Genomic DNA, 17,744 nt, shown 5'->3' on the forward strand with positions numbered 1-17,744 from the left:
ATAATAAATACATCTCTCTTTTAAATTTATATCTAGAATCAATTCTTAACAAATAGTATATAGGAATTCTATATGAATGAAAATAATCGTTGTGAGGATATTCTGATTTATAAAATGTAGATTTTAGTAACTGATTAAAATTTATTATTACTCATTATTACGAAATAATGATGGATAAATTTAGAAATATTATATGATGTTATTAGTAATACATTTTTTTGCAGGTGAAAAGCTTTTTTTGCAAACTTTGCAAATGCAAGAAAACTGGATCTAAATTGTTTCAGAACTATTAAATCATTTCAGAAGATATTTTATACCAAGTAATTGCAATGACGTTACGTGTTGACAGAAAATTATGATTGCGTGCAATAAAGTTCTTATTACTACGGAAATAAACTTGCCTTCACACTTTGTTACGCTATACGTTTTTATTCGCATTTCTTTGTTGATAAAAAAAAAAGAAACGTCATTTCCGCTTATTTCCAAACTTCGTAGACCATTATTGTAAAATATTCGATAATAATAAAAAAATATAGAAGTGTATACTATAATCTTAGTGGGTCCTAAGATACTCGTAATTGATCTAAATTAATGTATAATAAAACAATAATTGCGAGTTTTAAGTGGAACAAAGTAGGGAAATGCGACTCTTCGAGAAATTTATAACGACCTAGTAGCAGCATTAAGAAGAGGGTCACTCTCTCGTCTCGTGCTTTCATTCGCGGAAGAAGAAATCGCTCCGATCCCGATTACTTCTTTAATTAATTTAACAAGCTATTCTTTGCAAATTAATTGTAAGAAATGCTATTGTATTACACATAATCATCTTAGAAGCTATTCTATGTGAAACTTCGTTCTATGCAAATATTTTAATATTGTTATCTCCTCATAATACCATTATAATATTTAACAAAATACTGAATTATATTCCCGATTTTCTTTATCAACTTTAAAATAAAGAAAAATATACAGTATTATTCAATCATGATTTTGAAGGTTCGAAATTACTAACCTAGTCTCCATATTTCTAATTGTCTAATCCATAATTCTATATGTCAATTGAAAAATATTTAATTCTTCCCTCCAATAACAAAGCGAGCACTGTTGACGAGCTTCTGAATTTTTTTACCTGATTAGAGCATTTTTTAATCATAGGTTGGCAATGGCGAATCCATGCATTGGTCATCTGCCGAAGTGGCGAGGTCTGATTGGTTGGCGAACCTTTCGTTTTAATGGCGTGGCAGCCACGAACTAGTGGTGGGGGAAACCGGCTTCAGAACGTTCAACTGTATTGTCTAGAGTCTGGTTTTTCGCAAGAGTCCTAACCTGTCGGTTGTGCTTCATCTGGATCGCGGCATTTCAGCTGGAGGATAGCTCCATCGACGAGTACGTCGTGTTCGCGTCCGTGTAATCGCGTTGCGAAGTTTCTTCTTCGCGGTTGGGGCTATTAATCGCAAGATAACAGTTTGAGGACGCGGCGATGACGGAGAGCTGAGAGTACAGTTCTCTACTCGTGTATGAGGTAGGCGCAGCTTTCCATGTGTAATCTAACCAGTGTATATGGTGTTATTTCATTGCATAATAATTTGATTGATAATTTGAGATCGGTGCTGTGAGACGGATTAATCATTAAGTGCGATCGTGCCTTGTGAAGTGTTCACCTGTGAAATTAAGCGCGAATGGATGATACAGAGTTATAATGATAATACACAATTAAACGTCGGATGATTATGATTGGGTCATTTCAGATCTCAGTATATTTTAGTATATTTTATATTATATTATTTCAGTATATTTTAGTTCAGTATATTTTAAATTTCAAGGATTCCAGCAATTTTACGTATATTCTATTATTTCAAGGACTCCAACAGTTTTACGTATATTTTATTATTTCAAGGACACTGGCAGTTTTACGTATATTTTAATATTTCAAGGAAAAGGACGCGTTAACACGTTTTATGTTGCATCAATTTCATGTAATGGGTCTTAAGTGACTGGTACAGCATGTTTATTGCATTTGGTAAATAAATTGCCTTATTATAGTTACAAAATCAAAAACATTGTTACTGTAGTAAATTTACAGTAATAGTACTGACAACAAAATAGATAATCTGGACTTGCTATTCTCATTTAACAATGGAAGAAGAACAAAATAATGATACAAACGTAGTTTAGAAGGCATCCGAATCAGAAATGACCTAATTATTCCGAGTTTAAAGTTTGTGAAAAAGAGAAAATATTGTAAATACAGACATCCATAACGATTCGATATACGTATCCTGTGAATTGCAAACATTTGATGAGAGAAAACTCAACACAAATTGTGGGAATCATTTTTCGTAGATGTAAATTTGCATTAGGAAAACTTTGTAAAAAAAGAAATTATTTATGTAATAATTTACCTTTTAAATATACATAAATTTATTTGCGTACCCTGATAAGTGTATTTTTTCAACGTGATGGATATGATTAATGTACATAAAGAGAACTACTGATAAAATAGTGTGAAATTAATCGTACGTATTATTTGATAAAAATTATTATTTAACGAGCAAATATTTATTCATCTTTTATCTCTTTTTTCTCTGTATAATGATCAATCATACCATGAACTTTTGCATAGTGTTAAAATCTACAATCAAATCTTGTAGTAATCTCCCGTATAAATTACATTACATAACTGATAATTCAAAATTTGTGGTGGGTGAAGTTGACATGCTTTTGTTTAGTGCTGTTATGGTGAAGATTCAACGAGGATAAATACTATCGTTTAATGTGTGGCAATCTGCAGCTGGTGAATAAGGTTAACGATGCATTTACATGTGAGGTTATAAATATATGTATGTATATGTCGTATACATGTGAAACACTTAAATTTCGAGGTGCGACCTCGAAAATTAGGCGGTATATGTACTTTTTATAACTACATAATTCTAAGCTCTTAAATAAAAGCTACATGAAAGCGCAAATGCAGTTAAAAGAAAACTTTCAGTCGCAGTAAAGTTCTTCGTTACGCTTTTCGATTTTTTATAGCTTACGGCTTATTCTCTCTTATTTTAATGAGTAAAAATATATGTAATATTTTAAGAAAAATTTTAGTGTAAAATTGATATAAGAAATTAAAAATAATATTAAAAATAATTTTTCCATATTTTTAATTTTTAATTTTAACTTATTCTTTAGTCTTTATTCTTGAAAATCTTATTCTTTCTCAAGTATTCAATTACGTATTCTTAAATAATTTTCACAGACTTAACAAATTTTTTAATAATAGAAAGACATCAGACAGTGGATGGAAAATGACCCGTAAGGCACAAAGTTAAGTCGGTATAGCACTATTCTTTATAAATTTTCTTCCGCGTTAGAAAGCGTATAAAAATTGTGAAAGCCGCTCTTTATATAGAGCTCGATAAAATATTAGCTTCGCCTTGAATGTTTAAACGTTTGAATGTAACTCTATCTAAGTTTGAAAGTTTGAATTTAGAGTTTGATTGTTGGATTTCTCCTATCAGAAATACAATTAGCCTTTTTCTAGTTCTATTTTGGGTATGTCTTTAATTCATTGTTTGTAAACAAGTATGATTTATCATACATATAGTAAACTAAAAATTATTCGACTTCTTTTTAAAGAAATTTCACATGACTTGTATTAAAACTGTTTTCATTTCAAATTAAACTGGTCATTGCGATACAGTTTTTAATTGCTCGTTGAATTTCCAACGCGGCAAATAGAATCTTCGAAAAGCCGCATTTATATTCTCACACCACGTCGCGCCATTAACTAGAAACCGGTTTCTCAGCGGTCTTCCGAGAATTCTATTAAATCGACCGTAAACCTTATAATCTTTTTTTAATATTTTATGAACGCGATTGAAAATGCAGCTAGATCGCGAATGGAAACTACGTCACCGGGTAAATAAACAGCCGTCTTAAAAACGTATCAAATCAATAATTGAGTTATAATTATTCAAAATTATTTACATCCTATCGCACCAATCGCTGAAGAATCTCTCCGATAATTAAATAAAATTTGAGTACGCTAACCTTAACGCTGTTAAAATAATTCCAGACACATGGACGTGCGTTACACATATGTAAACGCGTGAAAGCAGGATCTATCGCGCGTGCTCGAAAGTGTCAGTGAACTCGGAATTCAGCCGCTAGGTAGCCTGCACTCCACCCTTCGTGCATTTTTCCCACCACATTTATATATACATGCACAATTGCACACGTATACGAGGTATCGTCTCTTTGGACGGTATCGCAAATATCCTCGATAATTCGCGCGGCCAGCAAGGACGAGCAAACCGTGGATGAGCCATGCGAGACGGATGTAATTTCCGTTCTCGCAGAGCCGGTCGAAGTGCAACGATAAAAGCAGACTATCGTAATTACCGGTGTCCAATTTCAGACGTTTGCCTCTGCTCACGTTACGTTACATTGTACGTACGCCGATCAAAAGTTGCCGTGGCGGACCCTCCCCGTTTGTTTTGTATAGGTTATGGTGGTTGAGGATGCAACGATAAACCATCGATAAACCGCTTTCGAATTTTAAGTTACACGTAGCAGGTGAATAATTTATTCGAAAAGCTATACGATTATATCAGTTTTGGTTTAATTTTATTAGTCGACATATTGCATTCAAAATATATAGTTGGGAAATTGATATATGGTCATATGACAATTAATATTTGGAGAATAATTGAAAGACGATGAATGGTCTGACGATTTTTATGCATTTTTGAGGAAATTTAAAGATGCAAAGTGTACATAATAAGCAAAAATATATAAAATATTAAAAGTGCACGTCTTGCTTTGGTATTGTACTCATAAAAATATAAATTTACACAAATACTTGCAGTCTATTCATAAAAGAAATTAGATAAATATTGTTAGGAGTTAATGTATATGAATTCTTTATGTTAGGTTATATGTTCTTAAGACTTCTTTCATTTTTTGTAATTGAATAATCGATTTAGTCGTTTTTATAGCTGTGCGTCTACCATGACATATAGCATGACAGAATACTATGGACATATACTATATACAACAATATTAATGCACAATGTTTCAAGAATTGATATGACTTCTTCCGCAATAAATTGTACATTAATTGTTACGAACAACTTCAGTTTTCTGGTGAAAGCTGAATGTTGCCACGATCATAAATATGTACATGTCCATGGCATTCTGTACATATTCAAATTCATTAGGCACTGTACGATTGATTACTACTAAATGGCATCAGTTCTGCTTAATGAATAGCTTTGTATCAATAATTATCTTGTTTTGGCATGCAATATTTCAATAAAGAGACCATTACTCATTTCAGGGAATTTAGAATATATCTACGTCATCATTTTATTTGCATTAGCATTCTAAATATTTTTACAATCAGTTTCTTGAATGCAGCTTCCCATAGGAATAATCGAAGACTGACTCGAAGCAGAAAGAACATGAAATTTAATCCATTTGCAGGTTAAACTCGCTTCTAAGCCCGCGTGCACATTAACTTCTACGGTTTTGTCGTCCAATTCATATTTAAATACTAAGATTATTCTTCTTTGACCTAATTTCAAACAATATTCCTTCTAACTGACACATGAAGAAGTTCTTTCCTTAAAAAAGAACTAAATATATCCATTTTAGTATCGCGCAAGTTTTTATAACCTAACTTTAAATTCGTATTGTTGGAGAACAAACCGGTGCTCGCTATTTCGTTAATTGGATCAATTTTTTAGCGAAACAAAGCGCAGCTTCGTGATAAACGATTTTATTTCATTTGACAGAACTAAATAACTTGACGCATTTTATTATTTCGCGCCGGGACGGTATTAAATTATCTATGTTTTTTGCTTTCGTATAAAAGCAGCAATTTTTGCCTCGTCGAAATGTATGAAAGCCGGACTGTATATATGCACTACATTAAAAGACACGCGTGGAAATCTCATTCTTTGAATCATTAAACGAGATTAAATTTGGTTTTATACCGCCGAATAATAATCAATCGATTTAACGCCTTATTATTACGTACATATATTGGAAGACAGAAATACGCGATTTATTTAATAATTGAAATGGCTGTATTATATTTTTAAGCTTAAGTTTTTACTATATTCTCATTGGATTATTTAATACACTGTATTAATCGTAATTGCATTTAACTTACAAAGTTAGTTTGAAATGTAAACATGATATTATTAGATACATAATATACTGGAATATAACATACATAATATAACTTATTGTATTACCTATTTTATGGAAAAATACCAAACAATTTTTTTACGTGAATCGATCTTAATCTGTATTTGTTTGTCCTTGTAATCCATCCACGGTGTATTCATTTAACCACAAGTAATGCGGTGTATTTAGTTTCCAAGAATAAAAAAGCTAAGACCTACTTAGGGATGCGAGACGTATCGGGGAATATTTTTCAGACTGGTTAAACTCGAGATAAAATTGTATTTGTATCGAATCTCTTCTCATTGTCGTTGAGAAACAACAGAAATCGCGATTCATGGAAACGCGGTCACTTTGTAATAGTTAATACAGGAGAATAAGAATTTGTCATAGTCATTAGGGAAATTTTATTTAAATGATAAGAATTTATCATAGTTACTACATGAAGAACTTTGCAATATAAAAGAATAGATACTAGGAAAATTTTTCTTAAAAAAATAAGTCTTGTATCTATCAATGTTAGGTTAAGTTTCAACGAGGTTAGTTCAGTCGTTGCACTGTTTCTCTTTCCAATGAATGAAAACATAAATAAAGGTTTTAATAGCTGATCTTAATACGGCATTCTAATTCATGGTATAAAATAGCAGTAGAACGAGCAAACGTGCAATTACGATTTTCCACGAACCGGTAGTTGTGTATCTTGCAGCTTTATAAGGGGATGAGAGATATAATTAAGAGGGATTAAAAGGAGGGGAAGATAAACGGTCTATGTGTATTCTCCAGCTCTATGGCGTCCCGCTTTATATAGTTTCTTCGAGATATAGGAAATGAAAGCGTGTCACGCGACCATCCACCCTTCCTTTTGCAAACATGTATGCGCTTAACGTTTAGATTAATACCTACCCGTCAACATGTGTTTACTGGAAATTACGTTATCGTTTTTCGATCGATAAAGCAGATCACGATAATCTATTCTGATTTGTAATTGCACAATTCGTAATGAATATTATTCAATTATTGCTGTACTTCTATTATTTGTTATTAATATACGTAAAAATGATAAGTTAAAAATGGTAAGTCCATTACAAAACGGATTGTCCTCCTTTTTTACTGTTAGTGCCGGATCAGATACTGTCGCCAGATACTTCATTTCGACAAAACTCTCCAGGTACTAAATCTCGTGTTTCATAATATTATTCTTTCTCTAATCTTTCATAATATTTAGATTATAGTAATTATGAGTTTCAATATTTAATATTCTTAAATTATTGAGTCACGTGGTACTGTATGAAAATGGCGCCAAAAATAAAATGAAAGAAAAATTAAAAAACCTGTCTTTCAATATATTAAACATATATTGTTTAATTTCTCATATTGAATTTATGTAATAAAATTATTTAACAAAAATCCTATAAGTTACTTTTAACTCTTTCTGTAAAGATAAATTTAAAGTGACGATCGAGGAAAAGTCTCGAGCAGAAAATATAATACATGACAGTTCTAATTAGGACGAGATGTAGTTCACTGTCTTGTTCAGTTACAAATTTCACTATCTTATTTCTCACTCGTTAAAAGTGTCTGTCAATTGCATCTATCATGCACAATCTCAGATTTGAACGTTCGTAGAAATTTCTCGATTTTTTAGTACGTCTTCCAAGATGAGCCATTATGCAAGAGGATATCGCCGGATAAAAGTTATTACAGTCGCAATCATCGACTTTCACTTGCATTGAACGTCGCACTGGGGCCAACGCTGGCGTAAATTATGCTCTCATGCTTGAGCTTCTCTCACCCCTTGACCTTATTTCTCGTTTTCACTTCTGCGGGATAAAAGAAGTTTCGAGTTGATCAAATTGATGTCACATGCGCCGTAAAAATTAAGATTCATTTGTCAGCAATTTATTTAATAATAAACAGAATATTGAAGTAGTGGAATAATTAAAAAGTTGCAAAGTAGGAAGTGAAAATAGTGAGAATGTAGCTTGTAACTCAGATTGCATTAATAGATCTTGTATTTATGATAATAACGCTGTTTGTTTTATTTTTTTGGGAGGATGGTTACAAGATAATTTTTTTTAATTTTTTTTCTTTTGTTTGGACGTTTAAAATAATAAATAAATAATAAACAATAACACAAAAATTTAATTAGTGCATTATACTTCAAATAGAAGAAAATTGGTATTATTTTGAAAAACATTAAAAAAAAAAGAAATTTGACCGCATTTTGATCAACTGTATGTATGCATACCCCAAGAATATGCAACTCACTTTCATGATTACTATATTATAATCTTGTGATATGTATTTTGTTTGCAGAGATGAGTGGTTCTAGACTTGGCAGAGGCCGAGTCGGCCGCCTGGCCGTGTACGGGGGTTGCGGGGTGGTGGGTCTTCTTCTAGTGTTCCTCTACCGCGCCGCCACCTCAGAGATGGCCAGGCTTCGGGAACTTCACATTCAATGTGCTCATCAACAGGAGGCTCTGGCTGCTCAGCTTCAAGGTATGGATTACTAGATATGCACCATAAGGAATCTGATTCAATTTGAGAAAATTGCATTTATTCCCAGATAAATTTGTAAGCAGCTGTATTGAAAAATTATTTCTGTTCATTTCTAGTGATATTCGAGTACAAAGTGAGGCTGGAAAGATCCTTGGCTGAGGAAAAGAGTTCAAATGCAGCAGTGAAACAAGAACTGCAACAGCGTGCATCTAGAGAAAAGTCCCTAAGAGACAAGGATAGCATAGAGGCAATGCAGAGATTCAACTCTTTGCAACAAACTTACAAGCTGCTGCAGACAGAGCACCAGGATTTGCAAGAAGAATGTAAGAAGCGTGATCAACAAGCTCTAGAAGACACTAGTAAACTGGAGACAACGCTCAGAGAACTTCGTAGTCGTATCAGACAAGCAAGAGAGGACAAAGAGAAAGCCTTGGAACATTTAAAGAATAAGTTTCTGGAACTGGACACCCAGAAGAATGAACTGGAACAAAAGTACAATGATATGTTAAAGAGCAATGGGGATACTGATAGCACTATTGAACATCTCAGGAAGGAAGTGTTTCAGTTGAAGCATGAACTGGAAGAAGCCAGGGTATGATTCCTTTTTTATACTAATAGTCTTATTTAATTGAAGATTTTTCAAATTTCTAATCTATCCATTTCAAAATATTGATCCGTGATTCTTAATTTTTCTTTGAAGACTCTTCACATTGATAGATTATTTATTTAAGAGAATTGGTCTGTAACCTTCTGTTTTTTATCTCCAATAGAAAACATCACGCAAAACTACTTCTCCAGAGCCAAACGTAGCCAATCCGCACCCTTCACAAGCGAAATCCGCAGACGCAGAAAACGCAGGACAGCTTGTTAATCGGATACAGCAGCAACAGGTAAGTCCACCGACAAATGACAATAAAAATCCGCAGCCCCTGTATGCACCAGTCGCTCAGCAAACGATTGAGGATCCTCTGCAATCGAATGAACAACGGGTGAACGAGATGAACAACGTTAGATTCGCTCAGAAGAATGGCAACATCGTCCCAGTGGGTCCAAACGAGTTAAAGGAAGCAGAAGTTTTACCATTGCCCTACGATTTTCAAGAGAAACATCAGAAAAAGGAGGGTGGTCAATCTGTGAATGATGAAATTCAGATTGAGATCAATAAAGAGCCAAAACAAGTTATCCCACCGCCCAACCAGATTAATGACAAGTTCAATGACAAACACTCTTCTACCAATTTACCAGGTATAGCTCAGACAATTAACATGAATTTTGCTGTGAAGAAGCATACCACAGTCTCAGTGGTAAGGGAAAAAGAACATTCTGCTGTCATTGATGAAAAAAATTCTCCAGTCCAACAGACTTCTGAGAAGGTAGAGAAGAAGTTGGAAAAAGCTCAAAACAATGTAGATGGAATCATAAATCAAATTTTGAGAATGATCTGACGAATAAGATTGATCAAAACTTGTAATGCCTTGTCAGATATATTTTTGTTACAAATATTATGGATAATTGTATTTAGTATGCCATAATGGCTGTTCTTGGAGAAACATGTTTGTTTATTTTTTGTATAAAGATTTTATGATTTGATTTAAGATTTTATGATATTGCAGCTAATTTCTTGACGATTAAGTGTAGCTCCTGACTTTAGTTCAGGCTTCGGTTGTGATTCTCTTTACTATAAAAGTCCTTAAAGCGTTTTAGATATATTATTAATCAAAGTAATTGTGAGTATAGTTGGAAAGATTAAAGTTAATATATGAGTAGTGACACTCTGACTGTGCTCACCTTAGTTACTACTTAACACATTCGCTACCAGAACTTAATTTAGATGTAATTTTAATATCATGCTTGGTGTTTGGTAAAAAAAGGGAAATCAAAACTCAAACGGTTCATGTCTATAATAAAAGTATATTGTATTATTAAATATATTGTACAGAAATACAGAAAGATGTTGTAGAGAATGTGTTAACATTTCTTGCAAGAACAAATTATTGCCATTCAAAATACAAAATGAATTGGAAGAGAATAGCTAAACTATAGAAGTAGTCATGATAAGCTAGAAAGCTGACTTTCCTAGCTTATGGAAGTTCAAAGAAGTGCCTTTAAATGGTTGATTGTTGGGGAACTGAATTCTTCTTAGCATAATCTATCTGGTAATGTTTACACATGCACGTAATTTGCATGGTTTGTACTTGGTGCTGTAGATAGACAATTTCTTTAGTTGACTCAAAGGACTCGAGATCAGTCCACAGAATTATTCTTTCCTGTATCATCGGCAAATCAAGTGTAGATTAAACAGTATGATGATGGTTTGAGAGGAAACATGATAGAAAATATGAAAAATCTGTTGCATGATGGGATGACCTATTAATTAATATTATCTCGAAGATTATTTAGTAGTTTTATCTATCTTCTTTTACAATTAATTTATATTATCAGTATCAGTATTAACTGGTATTAAATACTTATTATAACTATATCATAATAGAGTATTGTAATTCTAAAAAAGAAATCAATATCGCTTCTAAGCTATCATAAATATTTGAGAAATAAAGTTCTCTATGTACTATCTAGGGCAAACTGTGATTTTCCAGAAGAGTAATTTTTTTTCTCGAATCTTGAACAAATATAAATAACTTGGAAAAATATAAATAACCAAATAAGCAGTTTAAAAAATCCACTAACTCAATCCTACTTACTATTTCCATGTAGATTTTTTAATATAAATTTTTCAAGTGCAATATCACAAGAATAATGTTTGAATTCTGCAGAAGACAAAATGTTTTAACAATTGTGTAAGTGTTGAGTACCCTTTTTTTTTAATTTGTATTGTTATATTTAGCAATCTTTACATGTAAATTAGAACACATTAGGCTGTCAACACATTATACATTCAGTTTCAATTGCGTACAATTATAATTGGTATCTCATAATTCAATTATAAAAGTTCTTCTTACTCAAGGTATAATTTTTTTATCGATTGACAGCCTAATGCAAAGGAAAGATGAACGATTCTTTTGAATAGTTAAAAAAGAAACCAGTCATATACATGTAGCTTGCAAGCTGTATTGAATGTGCCTGTATGTCCGTGTTAATCAATGCATTAATAAATTGTTATTATTTTGATCTGCTTGCATTTTTTATGGCACCCTCGCAGAAACCTAACTAAACTGATCTGCTTCCTTGTTATTACTAGTTTGCTGCAAATTTAAAAAGAAAGATAGAGAAAGATCTAATTAAATATCAGAAATAAGAATCTTTGGCGAGATGGTTTAAATTTCTTTTTTAATAGATCCCTTTATTTCTTTCTTTTAAATAAAACAATAGTCTCATTAGAAGGTGAAAGCATTTAATATTTTCTTCTCAAAATTATTTCTCTTGTTCATGCGAAAGATATTTTTAATTAATTTTCTCGAAAGTTTTATTAATTGATTTTCACGTTCTTTGCAATAATATTTCTGATTTCACCAAATAATATCTTGGTGTAGAACTTTTATAATTGGATGATAAATATTTTTAATTAATTGATTTTTCACGCTTGAGCTTCTTCTTTGGTTAAGTTTTTAATATTGCTTCATTGGAACTTGCTCTATGATATTTTGCTGTTGCCTTCAATTTCTTTTTAGTGTGATTAAAACTGTCTTTTCAATAAAATTCAAGTTACAAAACAAAGTTGACATATCAATCCATTTAATTTAAAAATGGAGAAGAAGCTTCTAATTTTCAAAATTAAAGAAAAATTTTTAGTGACATTTTCTCTTTTTATCAGGTGATTTTTCTTTAAAAAAGAGCATGCTTTATGCAATATTTGTTTATTCACATGCTTTCGTAGCTTTGAAGAAAAAGAAACAACTATTCCTCTTTGCCAATAGAAACTGAAGCAGGTAAGTTAATTTTTACAAAATGTATCTGAAAATGTTTCTTCATCCACATCTGTAGTCTACTATTTTCCAAAACACTCGCTTGCTTATCTATATTTTAAGGGCATAGAATTATTGCAACTAGAATCCTTCTTTTTATACAAAAAAGAAATATAAATTTATAAAGTGAAGAATGAATATTTTGTGAATAATTAATTTGTTTCCTTAGAGTGCATGTGTATGTGAGAGAACAGAATACTTAGTCCTAGTAAAAATAAATTGCACTTTGCATTATGATAGTAATGAAGAAATGAAAGTTAGATTTAGTTCTCAGTATGTAAGTAAATAAATAAATAAATTATTGAAATTTACGTTCCACGAATAGCAATACTCCAAGTATAAAATAAGAATAAATGTATCAAAAATAAAATAAAAATAATGTTTCGAAATGCTTTAAAATTTAATATAATAAATGAAGCAAACAGAGAAGATTGCAAAATTATTTTTCCAGAGCACAGTGGCCACGAGTTCGATGAAGTCGATCCCAGCCGTGAAGCTGGAGACTTCAACGCCAGCAACTAGCGGCAATCCAGTGTCCATATCCGTGGATAAGGCGCTTCCGGTTCCGAAACCGGTCCCGAAGTCCAAGCTTCCTGTTGGCGTGCCACCCATTCCGATTATGATCGATCAAAAATTGGAAAATCGCGAGGAGAAACAAGACGAAGTAGCCAGGAAGAAGGAAGAGCCCAAACAGAAGATTAATGTCAACAGTAAAGAGCAAGAAGGTGAAAATGGAAATCTAGATCCTCCATTTCCAGCTGTTCCAGCTAGAAGAGCCGATGACCAAGTTCCAGATAGAAGAGGAAATGGTTGGTTCAATGTTGGGCCTGGCATACAGGAGATTGGAGATGAATTGAATCACATTCGTCTTGCTGGGTATGTTTCATTGAAGGATAATTTAATATTTCTTGTATTCAGCCAATTTTATACCAAATTCAGTTCTCAATTTTGTACGGATATTTTAGAAATCTTAGATAATTACAAAAATTTAGTTGGTTTTAACAGTCTACGTTGACATTAATTCATACAATATTATAGGTTTTTTGTTTGTAATCCAATAATAAGATTTATTTTTTAATGGAACTTCAGCCTTGATGCTGGTGCTGAACGAATAGCTGATATTGGAGATGATCAGTACGAAGGAGTTGAATATGATAAAGAACCCCAGCAGAAGGACAGTGATTTAAGATTAGTTGAAGGTGAAGATGAAGGTGAAGGTAACTAAATCAATAAGATATATTCATTATGTAACTCAGTTTTATATATTGTTCAATCTTTTGTTCATCATTTTAGATGAGGATGATCAAATAGACTATCCTCACAATTTAAAGCAAGAGAAAAGGGAGTGAAGGATCTTTTTTTAGTAAAGATGCCGTAAAGTGGACTGGTTTGGCAGATTTGAACAAACAGTTCTTATTCAAGAGTCTTATTTAAGAGAAAATCAATTATTGTCTACTAATTAACATCTACTATCAGTCTACTCTTCATCTTGCCATTACTTAATGAACTGACTTAGCTGCTAACCATCATTTATCATAAAGAAGAGAGAAAGAAGATGGAGCAAGGATTCTCAATGATAGATGCACCATTTTACTTTTTTATCTACACGTTTTTTTGGGGGAAACCTCTTATGGGGATCTAGCCAAAAAGATTTAGATAGTCTATACTCTATACAGATGCTATTTAATAGCCACTGCCCAACCAACATGAGTAGATTGTATTTTTATTCATAAGCTCGTTGTTTGGTTCGAGCAGTGTGTGAATAGAAAAAAAAACAGACTGTATTTTTCTAGAGCTAATTCTAAGGTAAAAAAGACGCGAGTTATATAAAGTTTCCATGGAAAGAAAAGCCTCTTTCAGAGATTCACTCTTTCATTGGCAGGGGAAGAAATACTTTGTTCATTTAATTATACAGTGTTTATGTATTTAACAAACAGTACAATTTTGTGATAAATGTCACAGTAGTATTAGAATGATTACTGTATTGATTTATAAGTATTTGTTGAGGCATTTCTTTAGGAAAATTCCTTGTCTATTAAATCTAATCTATTCAACAGACTCCATAAAGTTAGAGTCTTCTAATATAGTGAATTCATTTATTTTGCAATTAATCTGTGTTAACAAAAACTTAATTCAGAAGAAAATGTTCTGTCCTGTATCATGTGTTTAAGTATGTAGGATGTAGGTAACTAATTAACAACTTAGAGTGTTAAATGTTCTTACACACTTATGGAATTCTAAGAGAATACTTCCTACTTGTTCCTTTCTAAAGTGGTATATCAATCACTCGATTATCAGATTTTCGTGGAGCATGAGCGATTGGTAAGAAGCTTAAAAGATGAAATATTCTGCCAGTGAAAGAGTCCATGATTTCTTTCAACAATCCGCCAAGGTGGAGTTGTGACTTAAATGCACTTATTACTTAAGCCGTCTTGTTGGATATTTTTTAAATAGAATTCAGCAATTCAATCAGCCGACTGTTCTTATTGAAACCGTGCAATACGATCGGTACAAGGGTACACGTGATTTATTTATTGCCTATCAGTCGTCATTCTGGCGCTAACAATCAAGACTTAACAGAGTGAAAGGAACTACTTTAAGGAATTTATTAAAGATATAGATTAATATTTGTTATGATCGTAGATATCTACTTATACACTGACACAGAGAAAAGTGATCCATATGTACATAAGAGTTTTTTCATAATAAAAGATTGAAAAACTTTTTGCATTTTCCTTTTAACACTTGATGCTTCATGACCTAATATTTGAATAATGTGAAAGCAATTCTTTTTCGTTTTCAATGTCTTTAAAACATATAAAGCTTTTTCTTTAAAAAATAATACATATTATCATGTTGAGCTCTTCGGGTTACATAAAAATAAATTACTGAATATTTTACATTTAGAATGTATAGTATTTATGATAATGCAGAAGTGTCTGCAGAAAATAAAATATTGCAGAATAATCTGTACTGTCCCAATGACCTTTAACTGATACTTGCATCTGCAAGACAAAGAAGAAAAATCTTCTTTTTTAACAGCCTCTATTTATCAATGATTTATAGGTCGTTATTAATTTAAACTCTTTGTTCATATGCTATATCAAATATATGGAAAGTAAATTAACTATCATCTACAAGAATATTCAATCAGTATTCCTTTTAAATCTCATAACTTAATCTTATATCTTTGATTTTAAACAGAATAGCTTCTTTTTTCTTTCTGGATATGTAGATTATAAATCAAATACCAAGGTTAACATAATACTTGCAGTTATAAAAAACTACAGTTTCTATGTTCTATAATGCAAGTAGAGTTTCTAAGATGATAATATTACTTGTTTGCTTCAATGTTTCCATAAACTCACTGTGAAAGTTCCATGATGAATCAGACTTTAACTAAATGCTATTTAATTAAATATATTGGTCGATCAGATAACAAGTTCCTTATACACGCGTTATCCATGTTTTTACAGCAAACCGTTTCAGATATTTCAGATTACCATTTTATCATATTTTCTTTTCTTAGGCGTCCAAATAACATAGATTAACTGTTGTTATCATTCATTTTCAATTTGTAGGTTCGTTATGAATTTCAATTGTATTTTCAATTAATGCAAATTTATGTTATCAGTCGTATTTTGCATATCGAGCATCAGATATTATGCAGAACAGTCGATTTTATTAAACCGTGTGGAACATGCTCGTGATTTTATTTGCCAATGAGTCAGATGCACATGTATACACTATATTCGTCTTACGCAAGCCTGGAATACGATATACAGAACGATCGCGGTTCCCAGAACCGATTTGCATTGCGTCTAATCGCCTTTAAACATCCAGTCACGAATCTGTGACTGCGTTCGGGTTTCTTGTCACTGTTTCCTGCAATATGTAGATTAATTTTTTTTTAGTATCTTACAGGAAAACAGTTAAGTGTTTTTGTATCCTCTTTTCTTTTATGGAAGACTTGTAAGAATGATTACTTTTACATGTAAGAATCATAGCTATAGAAATTATAATTTTTAAAGAATTATAAATGGATGAAGATGTATTAAACTACAAACATTATTAAATAAGAGTTTATATAATCTGCCTGTACAATACACAGCTGTGTCAAGAAAGAAGGATATATAAGTGATCTATTGTTATTAGTGAAGACTGTACGTAATGCCAGTTGTTCCGCTAAACTCATCTAAATTATGAGACACTAATGAAATTTAAATTTTCTGTACATACATAGCTCTGATAATCAAAAAATTTGCTTCAAATTATTTAAACACAAAGAATATAACCTAACAAACACGAAGATGGTACCCCGCTGGGGGTAGCCACCCACACGATAATCAAACAGCTAAAAAATTTCACCAAATGTCCAAATTGTACAAATTGTGAATGTAAATTATTAAATAAAAAAAAATTATTTAAGAATACATTTATATACATTTAATACATTTATATACATAAAAATTATTTATATAAATTTATATATATTATATATTTATATTTTATTATGTTATATTCTATTATTTGTATTTTATAATTACATGTATATCTATATTGCATGTGTTTTAACTCAGAATTAATAATACAAAGAGATCTGTTAAAAAAAATGTTTCTTCTTTTTAAATTCCCTTAAAACATTTGCTCTCGTTTGCACGATAACGCAAATGTCATAAAACTATCATAAAACGTATCGATTCGTAATTATCAAACGTCTCAAGGTTTGTTGTGAAGCCGTCAAACGCCTGTAATTCGACTTCCTTCGCATTAATCGAATACGACCTACACGAGAAGCGTCATGATGCATGATCTCATCTCGAAAACGTATCACACAATCATCTTCAATTACTTCGTCAGGAGTCGACTCGCGTATTCGACAATTCACGTGCGAATAACCTTCGAGAACCAGCGAGTGACACGACAGAAGTTGTTTTCCTTGTTTTTTCTTTTCGCCTTTTGAATTTTTCACGTCTGAATTATCCTTCACGAATCTTCGCAAGAATACTTCGTCAATTTATGGAGGTTAGACATTCCTTGGGAGAGGATAGCCTTTCGTCTTTTTGTGAAAAGGGAACTACGGATTGTTATCGAGTGTCTCCATATGTTTTTTTTTTTTTTACAGAAATGAATTTTTTT

General features: G+C 31.9%; 1 protein-coding gene across 3 annotated transcripts; it reads left to right on the top strand.

Moving 5' to 3' along the window:
- The first annotated feature begins 1,271 nt into the window (after positions 1 to 1,271).
- On the top strand, positions 1,272 to 15,327 carry LOC122576489 (Golgi integral membrane protein 4-like). 3 transcript variants are annotated; one of them, XM_043746873.1, is made up of 7 exons: positions 1,272 to 1,522; positions 8,500 to 8,682; positions 8,799 to 9,274; positions 9,453 to 9,572; positions 13,057 to 13,481; positions 13,695 to 13,816; positions 13,899 to 15,327. In XM_043746873.1, exons 2-7 carry the CDS (start codon positions 8,502 to 8,504, stop codon positions 13,952 to 13,954), a joined length of 1,380 nt encoding a protein of 459 aa, XP_043602808.1. In that variant the 5' UTR covers positions 1,272 to 1,522; positions 8,500 to 8,501; the 3' UTR covers positions 13,955 to 15,327. The 3 variants fall into 3 exon arrangements, with proteins under 3 accessions (XP_043602808.1, XP_043602806.1, XP_043602807.1); XM_043746871.1 differs by having other exon boundaries at positions 1,273 to 1,522; positions 13,695 to 13,822; XM_043746872.1 differs by lacking the exon at positions 1,272 to 1,522 and adding an exon at positions 2,724 to 2,840 and having other exon boundaries at positions 13,695 to 13,822.
- Positions 15,328 to 17,744: the final 2,417 nt, after the last annotated feature.

Source organism: Bombus pyrosoma, linkage group LG16 (genome assembly GCF_014825855.1).
Source record: "Bombus pyrosoma isolate SC7728 linkage group LG16, ASM1482585v1, whole genome shotgun sequence".
Lineage (NCBI taxonomy): Eukaryota > Metazoa > Arthropoda > Insecta > Hymenoptera > Apidae > Bombus > Bombus pyrosoma.